General features: G+C 46.7%; 1 protein-coding gene across 5 annotated transcripts in view; it reads right to left on the reverse strand.

Annotated features, from left to right (window-relative positions):
• SWT1 (SWT1 RNA endoribonuclease homolog) overlaps window positions 1–24443 on the reverse strand; it is a 106086-nt gene that overhangs the window by 32639 nt on the left and 49004 nt on the right. For 4 of the 5 annotated variants that reach the window (XM_045027093.1, XM_045027094.1, XM_045027095.1 and 1 more), the window contains 3 exons: window positions 21965–22110; window positions 18560–18768; window positions 16965–17099 (listed from right to left, as the gene is read on the reverse strand). In XM_045027093.1, coding sequence (XP_044883028.1) covers window positions 16965–17099; window positions 18560–18768; window positions 21965–22110 — 490 coding nt within the window. Of the gene's footprint in view, window positions 1–16687; window positions 16729–16964; window positions 17100–18559; window positions 18769–21964; window positions 22111–24443 lie in introns of those variants that run through there. The other variant, XM_045027096.1, reaches the window with a different exon arrangement.

Below are 24443 nucleotides of genomic sequence, written 5' to 3' on the forward strand. Positions count from 1 at the left end.
CAAAACTGACCCAGGTGAGCACCCAGCCGAGAGATGGGGTGTCTGTCACGAGGGACCCCGAGGAGTGAATGGAACAGCATCCCTGGATACACCAGGGAGGGCGCTGACTCCCGGTAGACGGAGCCTAGGATGCTCAGGGGGAACGAGACGACCATGAGTATGCAATCTGTGCCCGGGTGGTACATCAAGGTGAGCCACGATTGAAGTGGACGGAAGCAAAGCCTGGCATGTTTGGAAACAAACGTGCAGACAGCCATGTGACTCAGGAAACCTAGGCAAGTGCGAGCCAAAGTTGCCGGGAAGGTCCGTAGACCTTGTACAATTGTTACCATCGCCTGAAACCGAGGCTGAGGTAAGCAGGCTCTGGCGAGACTGGAGTCCAGGATGGCCTGAATGAATTCTATTCCCTGTGCGGGAATCAGAGTGGATTATTCTATTGATCATCAGGCCTAGACACAGGAATAGGTCCGTGTCGATGCCCACATGACTGGTAACTTGGGCCCGGTGGTCCCTCGAATGAGCCAATCGTCTAGATACGGAGAACGTGTATCCGACGGTGGCGAAGAGAGGCGGCGACTACAGCCCTGCACTTTGAATATACTTGGGCTGTATAGAGGCCAACCGGGAGGGCCGTATACTGGAAACAACGGGAGGCCCCAAACCAGGGGTACCTTCTGTGTGGAAGAGAAATGGCGACGTGAAAATACGCGCCCTTTATATCGAGGGCGGCATTCCAGTCTTCGGGATCCAAGGATGGGATGACGGTCCCCATGGGTACCATGCGGAACTTATCTGCATCGTGAACTTGTTGAGTTCCCGCAGGTCTAGGGTAGGTCTGAGACCTCCCTTCGCCTAGGGGATTAGGTTTCGTCCTTAGATACCTCCTGTATAGCTCCGATGAAGAGGAGCGTCCGCACCTCTTGCAAGAGGAATCGCTCGTGAGAGGGGTACCTAAGAGGGACGAGGATGGGTAGGCTTTTGTCCCATTGGTGGTTAGAAGGACCGCAATTTTGGCTCCTTTGAGGTCCTGATTGACGCCTACGACCGCGTAAGCAACGCCTGCTGGCAAAGTGCTGTCTTTGTCTAGGCGCAGGGTAAGAGCGGTGAGGCTGGGGATGGAAAGGTCGGCGCTGAAGCACCGGCATGTGCCTGCCGAGAGAGAGCGCAAAGTGACCCTGCTGCCCTTTAGGCTTTGCAGCCTAGGGCCAGTTTTTTCAGAGAACAGGCCTTTGCCATTGAAGGGCAAGTCCTGTATAGTGTGCAGCAGCTGCGAGGGAAGGCTCGATAACTGGAGTCATGAAATGCGCCTCGTGGCAACACCCGAGGCCAGAGTCGTGGCAGCGGAGTCAGCTGCATCCAACGAAGCCTGGAGGGAAGCCCTCGCCAGCTTCTTCGTTTGTTCCAGGGCATCGAACTCTTGACGGGAGTTCTGAAGAACCGACTCTGTAAATTTGCCCACCGCCACCCATAGTAGCGGCTAAGCAGGGCTTGCTAGTTTACTACACAAAGTTGCAGGGCTCCCGCCGAGTACATCTTAGGGCCCAGTAAGACCATTCGCCTAGCCTCCTTGGATTTAGGGGCTGGTGCCTGCTGGCCATGGCATTCCGTCCCATTGAGGGACTGGACGACAAGGGAGCGGGGGGGAGATGTACATATAGGTACTCGTACCCCCTGGAGGATACCATGTACTTGCATTTCGATCAGAGGAGGGCCCGAGGAGTATGTTCCTGCCCCCGCCTCATCTGGGGAGGAGGAAGAAGAAAGGCCAGGTACAAGCGGGTCCTGTGTGGGCTCGCGCTCCTGGACGACCTCCTGATCCGGTGGGATCTGGGAGCCCGGTGGCTGAACTGGGGCTTGCTCTGTACTGGTCGGAGGGGGACGGCTAATTGTCGCCTCTGGCACCCAGTGCTCCGACGGAACAGAGCGAGACAGGATCACAGGTACGCCTCTGGCACAGTAGTACGCCCAAGGTGTCCAGAATGACCACTGATAGGTCTCCTGGAAGACTCTGGAGGGCACATCGGAAACAGAGTACTGCGCATATGAAGTGTCCGCACGGGACGACACTGATGCATGGCTGGATGGCCCTAGAGGAGCTGAAAAGCCATTGGTAGAGAGTCTTCCTCTCTAACTGACGTCGCTCAACGCGGCACCGGGGATCGGTACCGGGAGACATACCGGTACCGAGAACGGGACCTGCCACCGGAGCTGTGCCGGGCGGTCGACCGAGAGCGCGAGGCTCGATGATCAGGAGTGGCTACGGGAGTCCCGGTGCCTGGGGCGGTGCCGGGAGCTGGATCGATGCTGAGTGTACCGGGCCAGCGAACGGGACGCTGACTGGTGCCGCGAGTACTACTGGTACCGAAATGGAGAACGGTGCCGAGACTGCGAGCGGCGTCGGGACCTCGATCGGTGACGGGACCGAGAACGTCTGCAGGACCGCGATCGTGAACGGTGCCGCTCTGCGGTGCCGACGGAGGGTGGCGTGAGCAAGACAGGCTCGCCGCTAGACAATATAACCCGCACCGGCGGTGCCGGGGGTTAAAGCTGCGCAGGCTCTGCCCTTGCCATCAACTCCCTCGCTGTGGAAATGTTTCCGGCATGGAGGGAATAGTGAGCTCGACCACAGCTCGCACCGGGGAGCGTTCAGGTGCTGGACTCGATGGCTCTTGCGTGGCCGGAGTCTACGGTGCTGATACTGTCGGTGCCGCAGCAGGTATCGGTGCTGGGCAGTGCGACGTAGTAGAGCGCTCGGGCTGCGGAGCAGGCAGCTCGGACGCAGCCTAATAGTGAGCTCGACCACGATCCGTACCGGAGAGCTTCCGAGCACCGGACTCGACGGCTCTTGCCTGGCCGGAGTTAACGGTGCGGATATTGTCGGTGCCACGGCGGACATCAGTGCTGGGCGATCCGACTGAGCATAGCGCTCGGCTGCGGAGCAGGCGGCTCGGACGCAGCAAGGATATTGTGCCTCTTCATCCTCCAGGAGAGGGATCCATGCCGAGTGGAAGCCAGCGACGGCCGGTGCCAAGAGGCCTTGGCGGTACCGGCGATCCGGTGCCGAGGGAGCGCTCCTTGAAGACTAACCAGCGCTCGGCGCCGAGAGCGGAGGAGCAAGAGCTGCCTCCCTCAGGAGCTGTTTGAGACGAAAGTCCCGCTCCCCTTTGTTCTCAGATTAAAGGCCTCACAAATGCAGCACTTATCTGTGAGGTGAGATCCCTCGAGGCACTTAGGAGAGGATCTCTTGTCGGCATCGGCTTGTGGCCGGCCGAGCATTATAAAACCCTGTGGACCGGGCATCGGACCCGGCACCGGGTGAGGGGAAGAGAAATTTACTCACCTTGCAGTAACTGAGGTTCTTCGAGATGTGTCCTCCTGTGGGTGCTCCACTCTAGGTGATGGTGCGTCCCGGCGCTGTCGATCGGAGATTTTCGGTAGCAGTGCCTGGTTGGGGCGCACGCACCCAGATGGCATCTCCCGTCTAGTTGGAATCTTCCTGAGTCCGTGCGCCCCACACCCTCCTCAGTTCCTTCTCTACCGTGGAGAGTAATCTTAGTACTCCACAGTAGAGGGGAGGAGGGCGGGGAGTGGAGCACCCACAGGGACACACATCTCGAAGAACCTCAGTTACTGCATGGTGAGTAACTTTCTCTTCTTCTTCGAGTGCTGTCCCTGTGGGTGCTCCACTGTAGGTGAATGTGTAGCAGTACCCACTACGGTTGGTGGGACTTTGGAGATACGGCAGGGAGTACTGAAGAAAGTACTGTATGACCTACTATTGTGTCTGCCGTGGTGTTTTGCGTTAGAGCATAGTGTTTTGCAAACGTGTGTTCAGATGACCATGTAGCCGCTTTGCAGATATCAGGAATGGGAACATTGTGTAAGAAGGCAATGGATGCCGACATGGCTCTAGTGGAATGAGTTCTAATGCCTTCAGGCGGTTGAAGATTCTTCGCACGGTAACAAGATCTGATGCAGTCAGAGATCCATTTGGACAGACGTCGTTTAGAGATAGCCATACCGGTTGATTTTTTTGGTAATGGAAACAAAGAGTCGTGGAGACTTGCGAAATGGTTTAGTCCTGTCTAAATAAAAGGCAATTGCTCGCCTGACATCGAGAGTATGCAGGGTTGCCTCTTGTGGAGTCTTGTGAGGTTCGGGATAGAAAGTAGGTAAGTATATAGGTTGGTTGAGGTGGAAGGTAGATACCACTTTAGGAAGAAATTTAGGATGTGGTCTCAAAGTGACTTTGTCTTTGGAGAAGATTGTGTAGAGAGAGTGGGCCATCAGGGCACTCATTTCACCTACTCTCCTTGCCGATGTTATGGCAACTAAGAAAGCCACCTTCATGGATATATGGAGATGAGAGGAGGTAGCCAAGGGCTCGAATGGAGACTTCATGAGAGCGTGTAGAACGAGGTTAAGATCCCATAAAGCAGCTATTGGGTGAATTTCAGGGTATAGGTTTTGCAGGCCTGTGAGAAATCGTTTTATGGTTGGGTGAGTAAAGAGTGAATAACCTGCTAAGAGGTCATGGAAGGTGGTAAGTGCCACCAGGTGCACTTTGGTGGAGCTGAGCGAATGTCCATCTTGTTTTAGTTCGAAGAGGTAGTCTAGAATGATAGGGAGAGTCACCATATTGGGCGCTAAGTGATTACGTGAGCACCAGAGTGCGAAATTCTTCCACTTCTGCGGGTAGGTTTTATGAGTGGAGTCTTTCCTACTGTGCAGGAAGACATATCGGACTTGCTCAGAACAGGCTAGTTCATGGGTCTGGAACCATGAAGGAACCACGCTGTGCGGTGGAGCTTGAGGAGCTCAGGGTAAAGAGCCAGTCTATTGTTCTGGAAAAGGAGATCTGGTCTGTTGGGGAGAGCCCGTGGGTGACGGGAGGACATGCAGAGTAGGTAGGGATACCACGTCTGTCTCAGCCAAGCTGGGGCAATAAGTATGACCCGGTCCTTATGGTCCACAATCTTCCGAAGAACGCCGTGTAGCAGAGGGATTGGTGGAAGGCGTACAGGAGAGAGGTGTTCCGCGGGATGAGGAATGCGTCTCCTGGGGATGCAGTTCTGAGTCCCACTCTGGAGCAGAACTGGGGACATTTTCGGTTCTGGGTTGTGGCAGAGAGGTCTACTGACGGGGTGCCCCAGAGGGAGAAGAGCTGTTGAAGTATTGTGGGGTGCAGTTCCCATTCGTGTTCCGTCGAGAAGTGCCTGCCGAGTGCGTCGGCAGTAGTGTTGTGTCAGTCTGGCAGGTAGGAAGCGGTGGTCTGTATTTGACGTTATATACACCAATTCCATAGGCGGATGGCTTCCATGCAAAGAGAGTGTGAGCGTGCTCCCCCTTGTCTGTTGATGTAGTACATACATGCTACGTTGTCTGTTAAGACTCGCAGGTATTTGTTCTTTATGAGGGGAAGAAAATGAAGGCACGCTCATCTCACAGCTCTGAGCAATAAGAGATTTATGTGTAGGTGCGACTCTGATGCAGACCACTAGCCTTGTGCCCTATGTCCCTCTAAATGCGCTCCGCAACCAATTAGGGAAGCGTCCGTGGTGAGCACGAATGCTGGGGATCAGTTCTGGAAGGAAACCTTAGTGCAGAGGTTCTCTGGTCTTGTCCACCACTGTAGGGAAGCTAGAAAGTTGGGAGGCGGAGTTAACAGCATCCCTAAGGTGTGTCTGTTGGGTTTGAAATTGGAATTGAGCCAGCCCTGAAGACATCTCATGTGCAGCCTGGCGTACTGGACTATGAAGGTAGTGGCTGCCATATGACCAAGGAGCTGTAGGCAGAGTCTTGCCTGTGTCCTTGGATGAATCGAGAGCGTGCGTTTGAGCTGCGTGATAGCGAGGAATCTGTGATATGGGAGCAAGGCTCTGCTCTGGATTGAGTTGAGATGGGCTCCGAGGAACTCAATCTGTTGTGTAGGTGTCAGGGTGGATTTTTTGGGCGTTTATTTGGAGGCCTAGGCTGTGAAAGAGGGCGATAGTGAAAGCGGAGCTTGGAGTGTCTCGCCATAGGAGTTGCCCTTGATGAGGCAATCGTCCAGGTAGGGGAACTGCGTGACCTCATGTTTGTGGAGGTGAGCCACGACCACAGCTAGAATTTAGGAAAAAAAACTCCCAGCGCTGTGGAGAGGCCGAAAGGAAGAACTCTGTATTGGAAATGGTCGTGACCGATTATGAAGCTTAGAAAGCGTCTGTGAGCTGGATGAATTGATATATGAAAAGAGACGTACTGTGGGTCAAGGGCTGTAAACCAGTCCCCTTGATCCAGTGCAGGAATTAATGTGCCCAGTGTGACCATTTTGAATTTTTGTATCCTCGCAAATTTGTTCAGTTAGCATAAGTCTAGTATAGGCCTCCAGCCCCCAGTCCTTTTCTGGGTCAGGAAGTAATGGGAGTAGAAATCTTTCCCTGGATGTAGCATTGGCACAGGCTCCACTGCGCCGAGCTGTAGAAAATAAGCAACTTCTGCGCGAAGCAGGTGCTCATGAGAGGGGTCCCTGAAGAGGGACGGGGAAGGGGAGGAGGATAGGATATGAATGGGCTAGAGTAACCGGACTGAACTATCTCAAGGACTCAGCAGTCCTGTGTAATTGCTGACCGCCATGTTGGAAACTCTGGAGGCGGTGGCGAAATGGGCAAATAGGCTGTGGAATCAAGGAGTGGTCGCACAGACCCTGAACCAACCTTTTAAAATTGTTGTTTATTCCCAGATGGATGGGAAGTGGTTGCTTGATTTTGTCTGCGCTTAGGGGGTCTAGCGCGATTCCTATTTATGTGGTAAGGTTTGGGTTGATATCGTTGACCCCTGGGAAGAGATGGGTGAATGCCCAGGGTGCGCAGTGTCGCTCTAGAATCTTTCATTGTATGAAGTAGTTCATCAGGTTTTTTTTTGTTTTTGTTTTTGTTTTTTTTTTTAAAAAAGAGAACAGTTTATGTTTATCAAAGGGGAGGTCCTCCACTTTGTTCTGCAGGGCTTTAGGGATGCCAGATGCAGAAAGCCATGAAGATCTGCGCATAACCACAGCCGGTGCAGTTGTACTGGCTGCTGTGTCTGTCGTGTCTAAAGAGGCTTGTAGGGCTGTTCTGGAAATCAATTGGCACTCGCTCAAAATTGATTTAAAGCCCGCTGTCCTGTCCTCTGGAATGTAAGAGGCGAATTCAAAAGTTTATTGTAGTTATCATAGTCATGCCTGGCAAGGAGTGCAAGGTAGTTTGCGATCCAGAATTGTAGAGTGGAGGATGTGTGAACCTTGCGACACAAGACGTCAAGGCGTTTAAGGTCCATGTCTTGCGGGGTGGACTGATATTGTGGCTGTTTCGTTCTTTGTGCGACTGCATTGATAATGAAAGAGTTCAGTTGTGAGAAAATAGGAAGTCAGCGTCCTTAGCAGGAACATAGTATCTATGTTCGGCTTTTCTGCAGGTTGGTAATAAAGAAGCTGGAGTTTGCAGAGAGCGTCAGCTGGTTCCAAGAGTGCCTCATTTATAGGGAGCGAAGTAGGGAAACTGAGGCTGGTGGCTGCAGACCTTATCCTGAGGTGGAAAAAGGCTCCAGTGGGGGAGGAGAGGGAGGTGCGGAGAACTCTGCTTGCCGTTGTAGATCAGGTTCGCTCTCAGTGAAGGTAGCCAGTTCAGGTGGTGGGACTGCGCTGTGTCATGTTAAGAAGCGAAAGTGAAAGTGTGAGCGGTGCAGTGGGTCGGTTGGAGGTACCCTGCAGGGGGTCTGCTGTTGGTGTGGGGGCGGAAGGCAGGCTCGGTGCCGATGTTCTTCCTGGCACCGGGGCAGAGCACGCGGTCGGAACCGCGGCTTTTTTTTTTTTTCCCGCCCTGAGGCTTGCGGTGCCGACGGCTTTGTCGGCACCGGGGCAGAGCGCATAGCCGGCTCCGCGGCTATTTTTAGCACGAGGCTTGCGGTGCCGACGTCCTTGTCGGTACCGGGGCAGAGCGCGGAGCCAGCTCCGCAGCTGATTTTAGTCCTCAGGCTTGCGGTGCCGACGTCCTTGTCGGCACCGGGGCAGAGCGCGCAGCTGGCTTCGCGGCTATTTTTAGCCCTGAGGCTTGCGGTGCCGACATCCTTGTCTGCACCGGGGCAGAGCGCACAGCCGGTTCGCAGCCTTTTTTTGTTTTTCCTGAGGCTTGCGGTGCCGACGTCCTTGTCGGCACCAGGGCAGAGCGCGCAGCCGGTTTTCGCGGCTATTTTTAGCCCTGAGGCTTGCGGTGCAGACGTCCTTGTCAGCACCGGGACAGAGCGCGCAGCCGGCTTCGCGGCTGTATTTAGCGCTAAGGTGCTTGGTGCCGCGGAATCCTTCTGTGTTCGGGAGGTTGAATTTCCGCCTCTACGGTCTGTGGGAACCGTTGTTGAGGCATGATCCGGGGCTGAGGCGCCTAGCTTTGGCGCTGTCAGCACAGAGGGTAGGGATCTCGCAGGAGACCCCTTACCCTTGTTAGAGTCTCTCCTATGAGACTGCTCTGCTTCTTGCCTCCGCTCCAGGGAGGGTGAAGCAACGCTCCCCACCGGTTCCGATCTGGCTGGGGAGGATGTGGGAGTGGGTTTAACTTTCCCCATCTCCGAAAGCGGCTGCGGGGATTTCTCCATGAGAAGCATTTTAAGCCACAGGTCTCTGTCGTGCCGAGCCCTCGACTCGAGGCTCATACAGTGGAGGCACTTTGCGGGGATATAGGCTTCCGCGAGGCACTTCACACAACGTGAGTGCCCATCCAACCTTGGTATGGAGTCGTGCCAGAAAACACACCTCTTGAATCCTGAAGCCCCTGGCATTGTAAATTAGAAATGGCAGGGGAGAGTGTCTCAGTGAGAGACAAGTCTGAAATGATTTTTTTTTAAACTAAGTAACTAACTATGTAACTATACTAAAGGAAGGGAAACAACTGGGAAGTAATAATTATTTCTATGTTCTTTGTTACTGTTTCCTATAGATACCAGGGAAGAGAAGGCAGCACTGCTCCGAGTCCCGTCTTCAGCCGAGGACGGTTGAGAAGGAACTGAGGAGGGTGTGGGGCGCATGCACTCAGGAAGATTCCAACTAGACGGGAGATACCATCTGGGTGCGTGCACCCCAACCAGGCACTGCTACCGAAAATCTCCGATCGACAGCGCCGGGACGCACCGTCACCTAGAGTGGAGCACCCACAGGGACAGCACTCGAAGAAGAAGGGGATAAACCCCGAACCCCTGTGAAATAAATACACTATACTATACTACAAACAAATAAAGTTAACTACAACTATAAACATCTGAACTACATACTTAACGAGAGAAACTACGAGTAGCTAGGGAAGTGGAGGTCAGCTAAGCCGCGCTCCACTGTTCCAACAACCGACACGGGCGGTAAGAAGGAACTGAGGGGCGGATGGGTCGGCAGGGGTATATATCCTGCGCCATAGCGGCGCCACTCCAGGGGGCGCCCAGCCGACCCACCGAGTGTTGCTAGGGTAAAAATCTTCCGATGAACGTGCACGCGGCACGCACACACCTAACTGGAATGCATAGGAGCAATCACTCGAAGAAGAACAGAAGAATCCTGTTTGTGTCAGACCTGCAAATCCTGGCTAAAGAAACGCATAATGCTGCTAAGATGTTTCTAACAAGACTGAAACTATCAAAAGTTTAAATGCTGCAACCTGTGCAAGCCGTATCTCACTCACTCAAAGTGCGGGTATCTGGAACAATAACCACTTTATAGTCAAAAAACATATACACTGAAGTTTAAATGGGTTATTGTTGGGTACAGAAAAAATAGTTATATAACAAACAGGCACAGCCTGAACATATGAAGCCATTCTTAATGCTGTTCCATAGCTTTCAAGGGCTTTAGCTGCAATACATTCTCAAAAACAACTTCTCAACAGTTCTCTTTTGGTATCCTAAAGCAGGAAGAGTCTCTGGCAGCTTGGGTCATGCTGAGTTTTAAATAATCAAATTAGTTTCCTACCATCCACATGTTGCAGTGGGGGAAGCACGGAGGACAAGAACCTCACCCCAGCTGCCCTCAGTCACCTGTTAAAACATGCATTCAGGAAACTTCACCAGCTCCATGCTGCAAACTGAGGACAAAAAAACCAAACAACAACCCCCCCCCCACTATCTTCCCCTTAACCCTCTGTTAATTAAAAAAGCTTCCATGCAATCAAGGCGAGCTCTCTAGTGAACTTGCATGTACTGGTGGGTTAAGCAATCACTTGAAATGCACTAGGGCCTAAGGTCTATCCACATCTAATGAAAGAAATGAAAAAGGTAGGTAAAAGACAGGCAGCAAGACCTACTCCTTTTGGGGAATTCTGCACCACTGCGCCTGTGCAGAATTCATGTCCCCAGCAGATTTCTTTGCTTCCCTGATGAAAAATGACTTTGACAGGGAAGCAAAGGGAAGCTGCAAGAGCAGCCATGCACCACTCCCTAGCAGCACAGGTACATCATTTCAGGCATCCGGAGCAGCTGATGGAGAGGTAAACCACCACAGGGCTGGGGACTCACCAACCAGTGGCTCCTACCCTGAGCCAGGATCAGCAGCTAGTCCCGGCTGGACTGGAGGCAGATGAGGACAGGACTTCCTCTTCCCCTGCAAAGAATGGCTGGGGTAGTGTCAGATCCACCCACAGAAACCTCCCCCAGCTGCAGGAAGTTCAGCATCCTACCCTGCTTCCTTCCCCCATCACTCCTCAGCTGCAGGGGGAGGGATCACTGTATGGAGAGCTGCACCCCACCCACCCATCCTCCATGCATCCAGGCCTCCCATACCCAGACACCACCACCAAGCCTCCACCTGTACATCCTGAACCCCCACTAGCACTCCATTTCCAAACCCCACTGAACCTCAACTCCTGCATCTGGAGCCCTCTGCACCCAGACCCCCTGCCTCCAGACCCTGCACCTAGACCACCCTCCAGAGCTCCCTGCACTCAAACCCCCACCCTCAGACCCACATCCAGACTCCCATACCACTGACCCCCAACTACTTGCACCCAGACCCCCACCTCAGCAAGCCCCACTTCCCCAGCATCCAGACTCCCCCACTGAGACTCCCGCACTGACCCCCTCCACTGAGCCCCAACCACCTTCACCTGGAAGCACCTGCAGAGTCCCATTGCCCCTGCACCTGGAACCACCCCCCGCCCGCAATGAGCTTCTGTGCATCCAGATCCCCCACCTAGACCCCCCACTGATCTGCCTGCACCCAGATTGTTCCACACAAAACCCTCTAACCCCATACCTGGATCTCACCCCCCACTGAGCCCCTTCACACTGCCTGGTTGAGCCTGCCTGCCCCACACCTGGTGCACCTGGCACAGAGGTGCAGACCCCAGGGTGTTTCTGGGCCAGGCCCAGGCCTTTGGCTGTGTCAGGGTCAGGTACAGCCTCACCACAGAGTCCGTTTCCCAGGAGTGGGGGTACTGCAGGGTGATCTCCCACCTTTGTGAAGCCAGGGGCCTGTGCTCCCCACTGCCATGCTGGAGCCTCTGCATTTATTTATTGACAAATAAAACTTGCAGAATGTTGAAATATTGTGCGCAGAATTTTTTATTTTTTGGCACAGAATGCCCTCAGGAATAAAGACCGCTTTAAAGTGAGGAACAGACCAGGAATAATCAATGGGCAGTATTATATATATATATATATATATATATCTCCAGGATTCCTGTTTAAGAACTAGAAACCATCCCAAACTTTTATACACCAGTTACCCAAACTAAATAAGCTATATTAGCAACAGCACTTTTTGCCAGTATAAACTGCCCTCAGTAGGAGGGTTTGCTGGTATATCTTTATTGGCAGACCCTTGAAGTGTAGACAAGCCTAATTCACTGGTTCTCAGTTGGAGCTGCTTTCTAGTTGTTAATTTCTCAGTCTGGTGGAGGAAAGGGTGGATCCAATGTTCCAGTTTGGACCATTTTTAAATAAAACTCATTAGCTACTAAATTAGGTCCATGGTAGCCACCATAATCATACTTATTAATAACACATTGATACAATGGTGTGGACTTAAACCTTACATGTGTCTATGCACAAGAACACACATTACATAAAACAGACACACCCACCCACCCCATTTTGGCGGAAAAAAACAAAAATTTTTTGCAGAAGCTTACTTTCACCTCCTCCCTGTGACCTCTGTGTATTGAGCTGATAAATTTATAAAACAAGCAAACAAATTATCTCCAGAAAGAAGCAGAATATACTAGTACTGAACTTTGATACCACAGTGAAGGAAACTGAGAGCAACAGTCTTCTAAAGATATGAAGAAACCTTGGTTGCAAGATGACACAAGAAAGGACATAGTGCTAAGAACAGTGCTCTCCAAAATTGTTTTTACTCTGTATCTGCTAGTGAGAAACTTTTTGTACCAGCCAACTTAGTTGTTTTTCTTCCATTAAGGCATTAAAATAAAGTTAAGAACCATTGTGTATTTTTAACACTATGTGCCTGATTTCCAGATAAGTTCCCACAGTTCCAGCTGAAGTCAATGGAAATTCTAGGTGCTCAACACCTCTGAAAAATCAGGTGCCATGTGTTTAAGAAATGAAATTCCAATCCTAGACTTCATTATTTTAATGTTTCCATCTCTAGATCTGCACTTTTTAAGATACAACTCAAAAGCATTAAAAGCAAAGAGAGCACTTTTCCATTAGATGCTACTAGCATACTGAGAACAAGTTAAGAAAGTCAGGTCATTTAATGCAACCAAACATGCTCCATTACGTTCCACAAATGCACTGTCTAGGATTAGATGTTTAATACACGATTATGTGAATTTTTTTTTCCATTATAATGCATTATGATCAGTTAACAGATTCACTGTGAAAGCCTTGTTTGAAATAGTGAACTACTAAAAAAAAAAAATCAATTTGAGAGAGTATTGTACTGAAAACATGCAGGCAATAATAGTTTCTCACATAAAAATTCTCAAGGGCCCAGACTATGCATAAAAACATTTTTTTCTTTTAAAAAACTAGCTATACTTGCTAGATGAAGCTGCTGGCTTGCATAAACCCCTGTAGGGACCATAAATGCTTCTCTGGTTTAAGATTTTTAAAGAATGGCCGATCTATTCATTTTTAGTGCTCCCATCAGCATGGTAACTGGAAGACAAAAAGCAGCTAACAATAAAATAATAATTAAAAAAAAAAACTTACATAGGATTAAGTTGGTCTGGACCAACTATAGTTTTTATTACTATTGATATTAATATTTGGCACTTATATAGTGTCTCTCACCATAGCATCTCAAATTGTGTATTACAACTTTTGGCTAAATTCACTGCTGATGTAAGTAGATGCAACTCCAGTAAATGATTTTGGACCATTAAATCTAACACTCAACATTTACAGTGAGGTAAAAAAGTTAGGGAGAGTTAGTGGTTTCCCCATGATCATGCAGCAAATCATGTCAGAACTGAAAACAAACAAAAAAAAGTCATGGACTTCTGATGTCTTATTCCAGCATTTCTCAAACTGGGGTCCCTGGACCCTGGGAGTCACGGAGGACTCTCCAGGGGGTCCACAGGCCCTGCTGAAAAATTCCTCCCCCTCCCAGCATGCCAGAGAACCAGCTTCCTACTTGCCCTGGCTCCATGCTGCTCCCGGAAACATCCGGCACGTCCCTGCATCCCTTGGGGGGGGAAGGGGGAGGGTATCCTTCACGCATTGCCTCCACCTCCAAGTGCCAATTCCGCAGTTCCCATTGGCTGGGAACTGCGGCCAATGGGAACTGTGGGGGTGGTGCACAGAGATCCCCTGCCTCTGCCCCCACCCCTCCGCCTACGAGCCACTGTCAGGGGGATGTGCCGATCGCTTTCGGGAGCCACCCCAGGTAAGTGCTGCACCCCTCACCCCCTCCCACACCCAAACTCACCCCCCAGCCCACACCCCACACCTCCTCCTGCAGCCCAACCCCCTGCCCCAGCCTAGTGAAAGTGAGTGAGGATGGGGGAAGAGTGAGCAAGGGAGGGAGGGGGGATGGAGTGAGTGGGCGTGGGGCCTCAGAAGAGGTGGGGCAAGGCTGAGCGGGGCAGCTTGGGGATCCCCCAAAAATGTTAAATAAAAAAGGGGGGTCATCAGGGTGCTAAAGTTTGAGAACTGCTGTCCTATTCTAATGCAAGACACTCTAAAATATACAAATAATTTAGTTCTCTTGTGCTGGATTAAAATATAGTCTTACTGTGTGGAGTTACTGAAAGACAAACACTTCCTAGCTGTACAAAATATCTAGAGGCAAGTGCTAATGTAACTTTACTTCCAATTCAAGCATACTGTTTCTCATAAATCCAAATCCTGCAAGGTATGCAGCATCTTATGAGATCAGATCATAGAGATGATTTATTTCTTTGCTATAAAGCACAATACTTTTCTTCTCCCGAAAAAAATCACAAACAGCCCAATCTTACTCCAAGTGAAACTGAAGGCAGTCTTTCTATGGACTTCAGCGAGGCACAATCCTGAAAACCATTTATTGTATGAATACATCCACTGACTTTAGTGGGACTATTTGAAGTCTGAGAAAAGATTTACAAGATCAGGCCCTACGTTAGTACATCCAAGTACTTGACTCCAAAATAAACCCTAATACATGCAAAACTTTAAGCCAACTCTGAAAATTTAACAAATATCTGTGAAATAACCCTTTAGTATGTATTTCAAAATTATATAAAATTGGCTTTAGAATATGCTTAGGAGAGAGGCTATTAGATTTCCACAGAACAATCAGCCCTGCTCCTCCTCCTCAGTCAATGGAATTTTCTCAGCACCTGTACAACTGTAGAGATGTCCTTGAATTTAAAATATCTTTCATAACCTTCAGCATAAGGAACAGATGAAGCATTGAATGCTGGCAAAAAAGAAAGTTTAAGTACGTTTGCTTGGCTTTACAATCTGGCTGAGAGTATTAACCTAAGGAGTTTAAAACCTTCTAGAAGATAAACATAGTAAAATGTTTTCTTTTGTCAATTTAAAGTATGGATAGATAGAACAGTCCCTGTGAAAAGAAGCTATTCCATTCTCATTCTTTGGCATGAGCAATTTTCATGTATTTATGAATACAGAACTGGCCTTTTGCATTGGGATACATTTGATCTCAAGTGGTTGATTTTACCGAACTGTTCTGCCTTGGAACAGTCCATGCTTCCCTTAGCAACTATCTCTGTTTAACATGGAAATGAAAACAGCACTGGTTCCAATTCATTTTCATTAAAATAGTGATTTTGTGCTGTACATGTTTAGAAATTAACAAAAGTAATGACACCACCGTGCATTTCCCGCAGGCCACTGAACTAAGGAAGTAATGGACTTTCATCCCTTACAAATCTGGGCCACATTCAAACTCAAAAACTGAAAATGAAAAGTTTCATATCCCACAGCCAGTCAGTCCTGAGTGTGCTAAGGGTCAGATTTCCAGAAGAGTGCAGCTACCATTTTTACACCAAAGAAAGAAGCAAGATTTTCAGGGAGTTAAATGGGAGTTAAAGGTGTTCAATATTTCTAAAATTCAAGCCCTGTTAAATTGATACAGTAGTATCACATCTATTACATTTCCTGTACAAATATCACCACCACTTCATATTACTTAGTTTGTGGCAAACATGTCTGGTCAGAGACTCTCTTTTTGTTGTGGCTGTACACTGCTCAGCACAATTGCGTCCCGATTTCTGGCCGGGGTTTACTACTACTACCACCATTTTTATTGTAAAAAACAAACATTCTATTCAAATTCCTTAATTAAAAAAGTCAGACAATGAGCATGCCTTGCGCTGCAACTTGTCCACCTCAGAGTTTAATGGGCAGAAAGGACCAGCAGATCATCTAGTCTGACCTCCTACATAGAGGACCCTACCAAATTCACCGCCATGAAAACCCCATCACTGACCGTGAAATCTGGTCTTTTGTGTGCTTTTACCCAATACTATACAGATTTCAAGGGGGAGACCAGTGTTTCTCAAATTGGGGGTCCTGACCCAAAAGGGAATGGGAGAGGGGGTCGCAAGGTTATTTTAAGGCGGAATCACAGTATTGCCACCCTTTTTTCTGCACTGCCTTCAGAGCTGGGCAACTGGAACGCGACGGCTGTTGGCCAGGCACCCTGCCAGCAGCAGCATAGAAGTAAGGGTGGCAATACCATACCATGCCCTCCTCACTTCTGCGCTGCTGCTGGTGGAATTCAGCAATCACATGATTACACCCAAACATACCTTAGAATATTATTTTTCTAGCTGTTTTCATAGGTGAACAGTCTTTATTACCTTATGGAAGTAAAGACGATACTCTGACAAAGCATAACATTTTTGAATCTGCGTTTTTAGTCATTCTGTGGTCTTAAAAACAAAGGGCTTAATCTTGCCACCATTAATAATCCATACATAAAGTCCGACTGATTTTACTAGCATCAGGATCAAACATAGCTGGTTTTGACATCACTATTACAGCTGCATTATATGTTTGCTAGAGTAGCCCTTGCTAGTTGTGATGCCAGTCATGCCTCAAGTGTTTCTCTATGGCTTTGTCTATACTGGAAATCTGCCCTGACTTCAGTAACTGATGAAGCTGTATTGGTGCAGATCCTAAGGATAGACAAGCACAGCCACATAATTTGTGCCACCAGAGCATATCCATGTTTCAAACCAGGGCTCCACCAATGCAGATTTCAGCTTACCTTGTCTACACTTAGGGTTTACATTGGTGTGGACATCAGTGGCTGGTCATCAATTGCTGGAAGACAAGGCCCAAATTTATAGAGGACGGGGGAAATTGCTCCAAGAGATCCAAATGGCTAATGATTTAAATGTCTACAACAACTTCATATTCTTTTTTTACTGACTGAGAAACACTCTTCCAAGTAAGTACAAGCAGTAATATCTCTCCTTTACTAATTCTGAGATATCTGAGCACACAGTACATTACAGTTTTAAAAAAAGTTATGCACTCTGGTTTGCTAAAATACTCACCTACGAATCCCCGCAAGAATATTATTCACAGCTGCCATCAGTTTCTGTAGGCCTAAAAAAGCTTCTTCAAATGAAGATATTTTCGCAGTGGTGAGGGTGGTGATATTGTGATCCAGCTTCTGGAAAATTTCAGTACTAGTATGAGGGCAAAAACAAGAGAAAACATTCTATCAGAAGAGGCCGTTAAAAAACAGTCTTTTTTGCCTCGTATCATGGAAAACTAGAAACGCACAACATCACAAATACTATATTTTGACTACCATAGACAAACACACACACATTGTCTCATAAGGTCAAAAACAAATGTCAGGTACATTAGTGTTGTCCAAAACACGCACACAGGAGTACAAAGTTTTCATTTTGTTTGTGTGCATTTTAGATAAGGTGCTTAAACAGGTAACAGAAGCCACCAATTCAATTGTTTTGTAAGTTAAAAAGGTAGATTTCTGATCACTTATTGTTACTTTAACAAATGTCATGTTGACATAGGACGTTCCAGCTGAGGCTTTCAAAACACTTTACAGAATAATTAAGTGGCACATTCCTATGAGTATGGAAAAGACCCTGGAGTGGTTATGCAAAGTGCTCACTGAAGTGCTAGTTCCAGTTTCTAACTGGGAAGCTACTCTCACTATTTAAATTTATAATATTAGTCAATCACTCTATGGCTGAGACCTTAATTGTCAAGAATTAGTCTTTAGCACATTTTGTACAGTTGGATTAGAAGAGAAAAAACTCCAAAAACCGTTCCATAAATTAAAAAAAAAAAACATTTGACAAAACGAAACAATCCTTATTTTTAATTTTTAGAAAACTTGTAACAGATATCTTTCCTTATAGAGTATCAAACATTTTAGCATAGAAGTAGGACCAGATTTCATAGTGCTAGACCAGATTTCACAGTCCATGACACGTTTTTTATAGCCGTGAACTTGATAGGACCCTCGTAAATATAGCCTTGTATAAACTTGGGGTCAAATTTTCACATGGGTCTCAAAATGCAACTCCAAAATGTGCAGACACACACATTTTTGATTTGTGCAACTGGAGCATCAACAGACTCCAGATGTGGATTTTCAGACATCTTGTTTAAAAATTCAACCATTAATACACTTCTTTATAAACTGCAGAGACCAAGAACTTAGTAAGATTTAAAGAAGAATGGTTGGTCATTTATATAGATAAGTTAGATTACCTAAACCAAAAAAAAATAAAAATAAAAAAAAATTGAAAGGCAAAAACCCCCTCATGTCTGAGTTTAAGCCAATCTTCCTGAAGAGCAGACTACCCCACATAAACCTATTGTCAGGTTCTTGTATCTTACTCTGAAGCATCTAGTGGTGGATAACATCAGAAACAGCATGGTCGGCTAGATGGACCATGGCTGATTCAATACAATTCCTATGTCATTACTAAGACATTCAAAATTAGAATGTGATTTTTCCCCACCCCTCAACTCATGTACATCACTAATAGGACAGTTTTGTAGGGAAAGGCAGACAATTTCCAAAAATAGCGTGTGTTTGGGGGAACCACACGAAACAACCAATAGCATGCAAACCCCCCCCGCCCCCAACTCTTTCAGCACTTTGTACCTGTACAGGTTTATTGTATTCCAAATGCTTTCAAGGACAGACCAGATTTCCTGATGTCTTTTATCTTGGGACAGCTGAGTGTTTGACAATGACTTGCCTTCCTCACATGTTTGCAGATGCAGCCTCACATCTTCCATTTTTGAACCTGCAGTGTTTTCTGAAAGAGCTGTCAGGGCTTCTGATGATTTTTGTCCACTGTCTGACCGAACCTCATGAAACAGACAACCATACAGTGTTGGAAAACTTTAGAAAAACCTACATGGGGATCCTTTCCCTCCCCTCCTTTCTTTTTTTGAAAATAATCAACATATCTAAAGGTACTTATATGGCCTTCATCACCATAGCATCTGAGACCCTCACAATCTTTAATGGAACAACTCAAAATGTCCCTGTGAGGCAGGTCAATCTTATTCCTATTTTACAAATGGAGCACTGAAGCACAGAGAGGCTAAGTGACTTGCCCAAAGTCACACAGGAAGTCTGTGGTGGAGCAGGAAACTAAACCCAGCCTCCCAACTCCTAGGTTAGTGCCCTAACCACTGAACTATCCATCCATAGAAGACTCCAAAGCTGAATTTGCACATTTTAACCCACGCCTTCCCCCCACTCCGTATAGCTCATTAATGCACAACAGAAGTGTTCCATTCTGTTTAATCGTCACTTAAAGATGTAAAGCACATGATTTTCACAGTAAAATGATTTCAACACTTGTTACAAACCAAGGACATGGAATTTCTTTCACACTAATGCCACATATACTTGACAAGAGTTATTCTGCAAAGTGAGGATTTGAAGTATTTTACATATAAATTACTACATTAAAAACACCACAGCAGGCTGTGGTGTGTGCAAATATTTTCTTTGTTTGTAAAAATGGGGATACTGAGAAGACCCACTGAAATGATTTCAATAAGGTCATCGTTACAGCGCTTTCCCTTCACCCTCTCCCCTGGTTCTTGTCATGCAGACAGAAAGTAGAAGACCAGAAGTCCGAAGTGCAGGCAATGCAATGTTTATTGGGGTTAGTTCCAAGCAAGCATATCCATATACACCTCAGAAGAGTCCGTTTCCTAGTGTCCCCCTTCCCAGCTCTGATACTACAGAGCCTTGCCTGTATCCCTGTTCCCCATTCCCACCTCCTCTTTCTTAGCAGGCCCAACTATACCTGCAATGCATGCCCTCGGTCCCACCCCTTACAACTTATGGTCATGTTCAGTTTTGGGGGGAGGGTTGTGGTCTGGGGTCTTCGTCCCACCTCTTTTGGGCCCCATGGGAGGGGTACGGAGTGAGACTGTGTTCTGGCCAAGGGCAGGCTTTTCTTTGGCATGCAGTGTTTCTTAGGCCTTCCCCCCCTTCCCATCCTAACTGGTTGCTTGACCTCGGCTTGAGAAAGGAGCCAGGCAGCCTTTCAGTATATGCTCATATTACACTTTCACCATACCCTGTAACACTTTAGCACTATCCCTCATCTTTTCTCATTGTAGTAAAAGCCCCATGTGGTTGTGGGAAATGCAACACAGTGTCTTTGTTAATTGTTCTTCACTCATCTCTTATATTAATATGTGTATCAAAAAGTCAAACCCAAAATTCTATCTCAGGCTGACAAACAACCCTATATACCAGGGATTGGCAACCTTTCAGAAGTGGTGTGCCGAGTCTTCATTTATTCACTCTAATTTAAGGTTGTGTGTGCCGGTAATACATTTTAACGTTTTTAGAAGGTCTCTTTCTATAAGTCTATAATATATAACTAAACTATTGTTGTATGTAAAGTAAATAAGGCTTTTCAAAATGTTCAAGAAGCTTCATTTAAAATTAAATTAAAATGCAGAGCCCCCCGGACCAGTGGCCAGGATCCGGGCAGTGTGAGTGCCACTGAAAATCAGCTTGAGTGCCGCCTTCGGCACACGTGCCACAGGTATATATAGTGCCTACTCCTGCTATATACTATACTAACAGTCATACTGGATCAGTGGCAAACCTAGGAATAAGAACCCTCTAAGTTTTAACTTTTATTGCCCTTCTCTAAAGAAGACAAAATTTAGCTGGGTGAGTGGGGGGTCAAAACCAAAACTCAAGTGATCCATGGTATTGGGTTGTATAATTCATGCAAGACTACTGTCAGATAATTTTTCAGACCGATAAAGGAAAAGGAGTTGCTCTAAGAGCAAACTACTAGGATAGAAGGTCAGAAAAAACTATTTCCTCTACTCTATTTAATGAGCTTTAAATTTCTATAATGTCAATCATGCCTAACTTGAGTCCAACAATTTATTCATATATGGAGCATACTAGATAAAGGCTCAGGCAAAACTCATTGCTGAAGAGAACTTAGGTAATCAATTATGTATTTGATAGGGAAAATAAAAACAAACTCATGCAGATACTTAGTCACTCCCATTCTGAAGTGTAGGAGACAGCAATTCCTGTTCCAATCAATTAGATTACCTTTACTCATTTTATACTGAATAACTTGATGACTACCTCTCAATAACCCAATAGCAAAACAGAAATAAGGATCTAAGGAAAAACAGCTCATGTTGTAAAAATAAATATACAAAACACTAACAGCCTCTTTTTGATCTCCCTGGGACCCTGGCTAGGCTAACTGGCTCAAAGTTACTACTCCCCTATAATAAATACGGCTTTTTGTTTTGTTTATTTAAACAAAATCAAAAAACAAAAAAAACACCACTTTTCCTCAGCTGTGGCCTATATACTATTTTTCATCCTTAGCGCCAGAATAAGAATTACCAGAGCTTTTAACTGGGCAGTCCAACAACCACCAAGTATAATGTGTCACCTTTCTGCTTTCTTTCAACAACTTTTATTCTTGTGAGGGGAAAGGGAAATTAGACATACAGGATTTCTGAGTGCACAAAGGAGAAACTTCACAACTGAATCACAAACTGAGTTGTCAGGAGGAGAAGGGGGGCAGCCCGCTCAACATACACAGACATATTCACAAACTAAGTGAATCTTACAAGATCATTTTAATTAGAGAAAAAAAGATTGGAATTGATTTATTAAATCACCTTCAAATGCAGGATAACAGGTATTTATTTGATATGAAGTTCAATATCAAAAAGCAGCAGTATGCACTTGCTTTTCAATTATTCACTTTCTTTTTGAGAGTTAATAGAATTTTGCTTCTATCAGGGATATTTTTATAAACAGAAAGCCTTCACTTTTGTTGTGGGAGCGGGGTTACATTTGGGACGCACCACTTATGACAATATCCTGTTAACCCCCACCTAGCACTGTTTACAATAATGTTTTTTGTCATTATAACAAAGAACTAGAAAACCCTTAGTAAGTTTGTAGTGTCAATGATTGGTGACGCTAAAATTTCAGTTAAGCCATAGTTTTAGTGTAAAAACTTATGTACATTGAAATGCAGCTTACCTCTGCAAGCATCTGGAGCAGTTTAGTCACATAAGCAAAAGCCTGCGGAAGTACCCCATCATAGTCTGACCTTGAGCTGAAAGCATGCAATAGCTTTTTAGATTCCTGGAGCAGGATGTTTGCTGTTATGTGGTCAACTGTCTTACCTGATATAAAAACATTAAGAAGAAACATGGGAAATCAGTTTTAGAGAAGTAGGCTAGTATGGTGTTAAAACACACAGGCAGTAAAGGAAAAAGCTAACAGTTCCAAATTGAAACCAAGTATAAATCACCACCAGTTCTATCATTTCAAAAAGGTATTACAATTATTGTATGAATTAAACATTCTAGGATATCCATACGTATAAAAATAAGTGTGTGTTATTATGTAAGATCATTATCAAACAAAAAAGGGTCTGAAAATCCTATTGACATAAATGGTATAAGATCAGGTGCAATTGTCTGAGGGTTTAATGCCTGTAGTCAAAGTCCAACAGTAAGCCTAAAAAAAAAAAAAAAAAAGTTTCAATGTGCTAGCACATCACTAAACTTAAAATCTTCCCTAGAGTTTGTAAAGTGCATCAGAGTTTGTGTTCTACTCAATTCAAGGGGCTGAAAGATTGTAAAGTGCTCCCAAGCTCCACTAAATACAGAACTCTGGCTGGAACAGGAAGCTATGTCACACATTCTAGCAATTTTGTTTTGTGGGTAAAATGAGAGCATGGAGGGAGAGAAGATCATCCTCATCAAATGGTGATCTGTTAAATGTTAAAATGTAAGAATAAAAATCTAGAACACTGCTTTTTAATGAAAAACAAAAACATTTAAAGACTCATCTACATTGTTTATTTCAGCCAGTATATGAAATATGTCTTGGATACAAACCATGAGCATTAAACAAACAGTTTCAGGAAGGAACATTACAATAAGCAGTGTGTAAAAATAAGACTTACTTTTGGATCAAATCACCCTCCATTCAGGATCTGGCATAGGCTCATTAGACATGTTGGGTTCCTTCCCCACTCTGAACTTTGGGGTACAGAGGTGGGGACCAGCATGAAAGACCCCCTAAGCTTATTTTTACCAGCTTAGGTTAAAAAACTTTCCCAAGGCACAAATTCCACCTTGCCTTGAATAGTATGCTGCCACCACCAAGTGATTTAGACAAAGAATCAGGGAAAGGACCACTTGGAGTCCTATTCCCCCAAAATATTCCCCCAAGCCCTGCACCCCCGTTCCTGGGGAAGACTTGAGAATAATATCCTCACCAATTGGTACAGCTGAACAGAGATCCAAACCATTGGATCTTAAGAACAATGACAAATCAATCGGGTTCTTAAAAGAAGAATTTTAATTAAAGAAAAGGTAAAAGAATCACCTCTGTAAAATCAGGATGGTAAGTACTTAACAGAATAACAAAAGATTCAAAAACACAGAGGATTTCCCCTCTAGGCAAAACTTTAAAGTTACAAAAACAGGGATAAACCTCCCTCTTAGCACAGGGAAAATTCACAAGCTAGAATAAAAAATAACCTAACGCATTTTCTTTGCTATCACTTACTATTTTTGCAATATTAGATGCTTAGCTTAGATATGGCTTAGGGAGATGCATTTTCCCTGCCCTGGTTCCTTGTTGACTCCAGGAGACACAGACAAAAAACCTTCCCCCACAGATTTGACAGTATCTTCTCCCCTTATTGGTCCTTTTGGTCAGGTGCCACCCAGGTTATCTAAGCTTCTTAACCCTTTACAGATAAAAGAGGAATTAACCCTTGACAGGGTAAAGAGGGATTTTATGCTACCCTTAGCTGTATGTTTATGACAACACGTCATCATCAGATAATCTGCTCATTACCTGTCCTCAGGGCCGGCTCCAGAGCCCAGCGGGGCAAGCACCTGCCTGGGGCGGCCCTTTCCCGGGGGGGCGGCAGGCTGGGCCGGCGGACCTGCCGCAGTCATGCCTGCGGGAGGTCCACCGGAGCCCCGGGAGCAGCGGACCTGCCGCAGGCATGACTGCGGAGGGGACGCTCGGCCGGCGGCTCCAGTGGACCTGCCGCAGGCATGACTGCGGACGGTTCGCTGGTCCCGTGGCTCCGCTGGACCTCCCGCAGGCATGACTGCGGCAGCTCAACCGGAGCCGCCGGACCTGCGAACCGCCCGCAGCTGCGGGAGGTCCAGCCGAGCCGCGCGACCAGTGGACCCTCTGCAGTCATGCCCGCGGGAGGTCCGCTGCTCCCGCGGCTCGGGGGCGCCTCCCGGGCATGACTGCTTGGGGCGGCCAAAAACCTAGAGCCGCCCCTGCCTGTCCTAACACACATTCTGGTGGACCATATCCCAGCATAGCTATGGCTACAAGTACTGAATGGAAAACTACTGCCAACTCATAAAAGCATTGACACTTTCATAACTAAATGCAAGACTCATGTCTTCAACTTTGCTTTCCATCAATAAGTTCTTCAGAAGCACAGCACACCTATACAAATGCCTATAAACTAATT

Source organism: Mauremys mutica, chromosome 8 (assembly GCF_020497125.1).
Source record: "Mauremys mutica isolate MM-2020 ecotype Southern chromosome 8, ASM2049712v1, whole genome shotgun sequence".
NCBI classification, from domain to species: Eukaryota; Metazoa; Chordata; order Testudines; family Geoemydidae; genus Mauremys; species Mauremys mutica.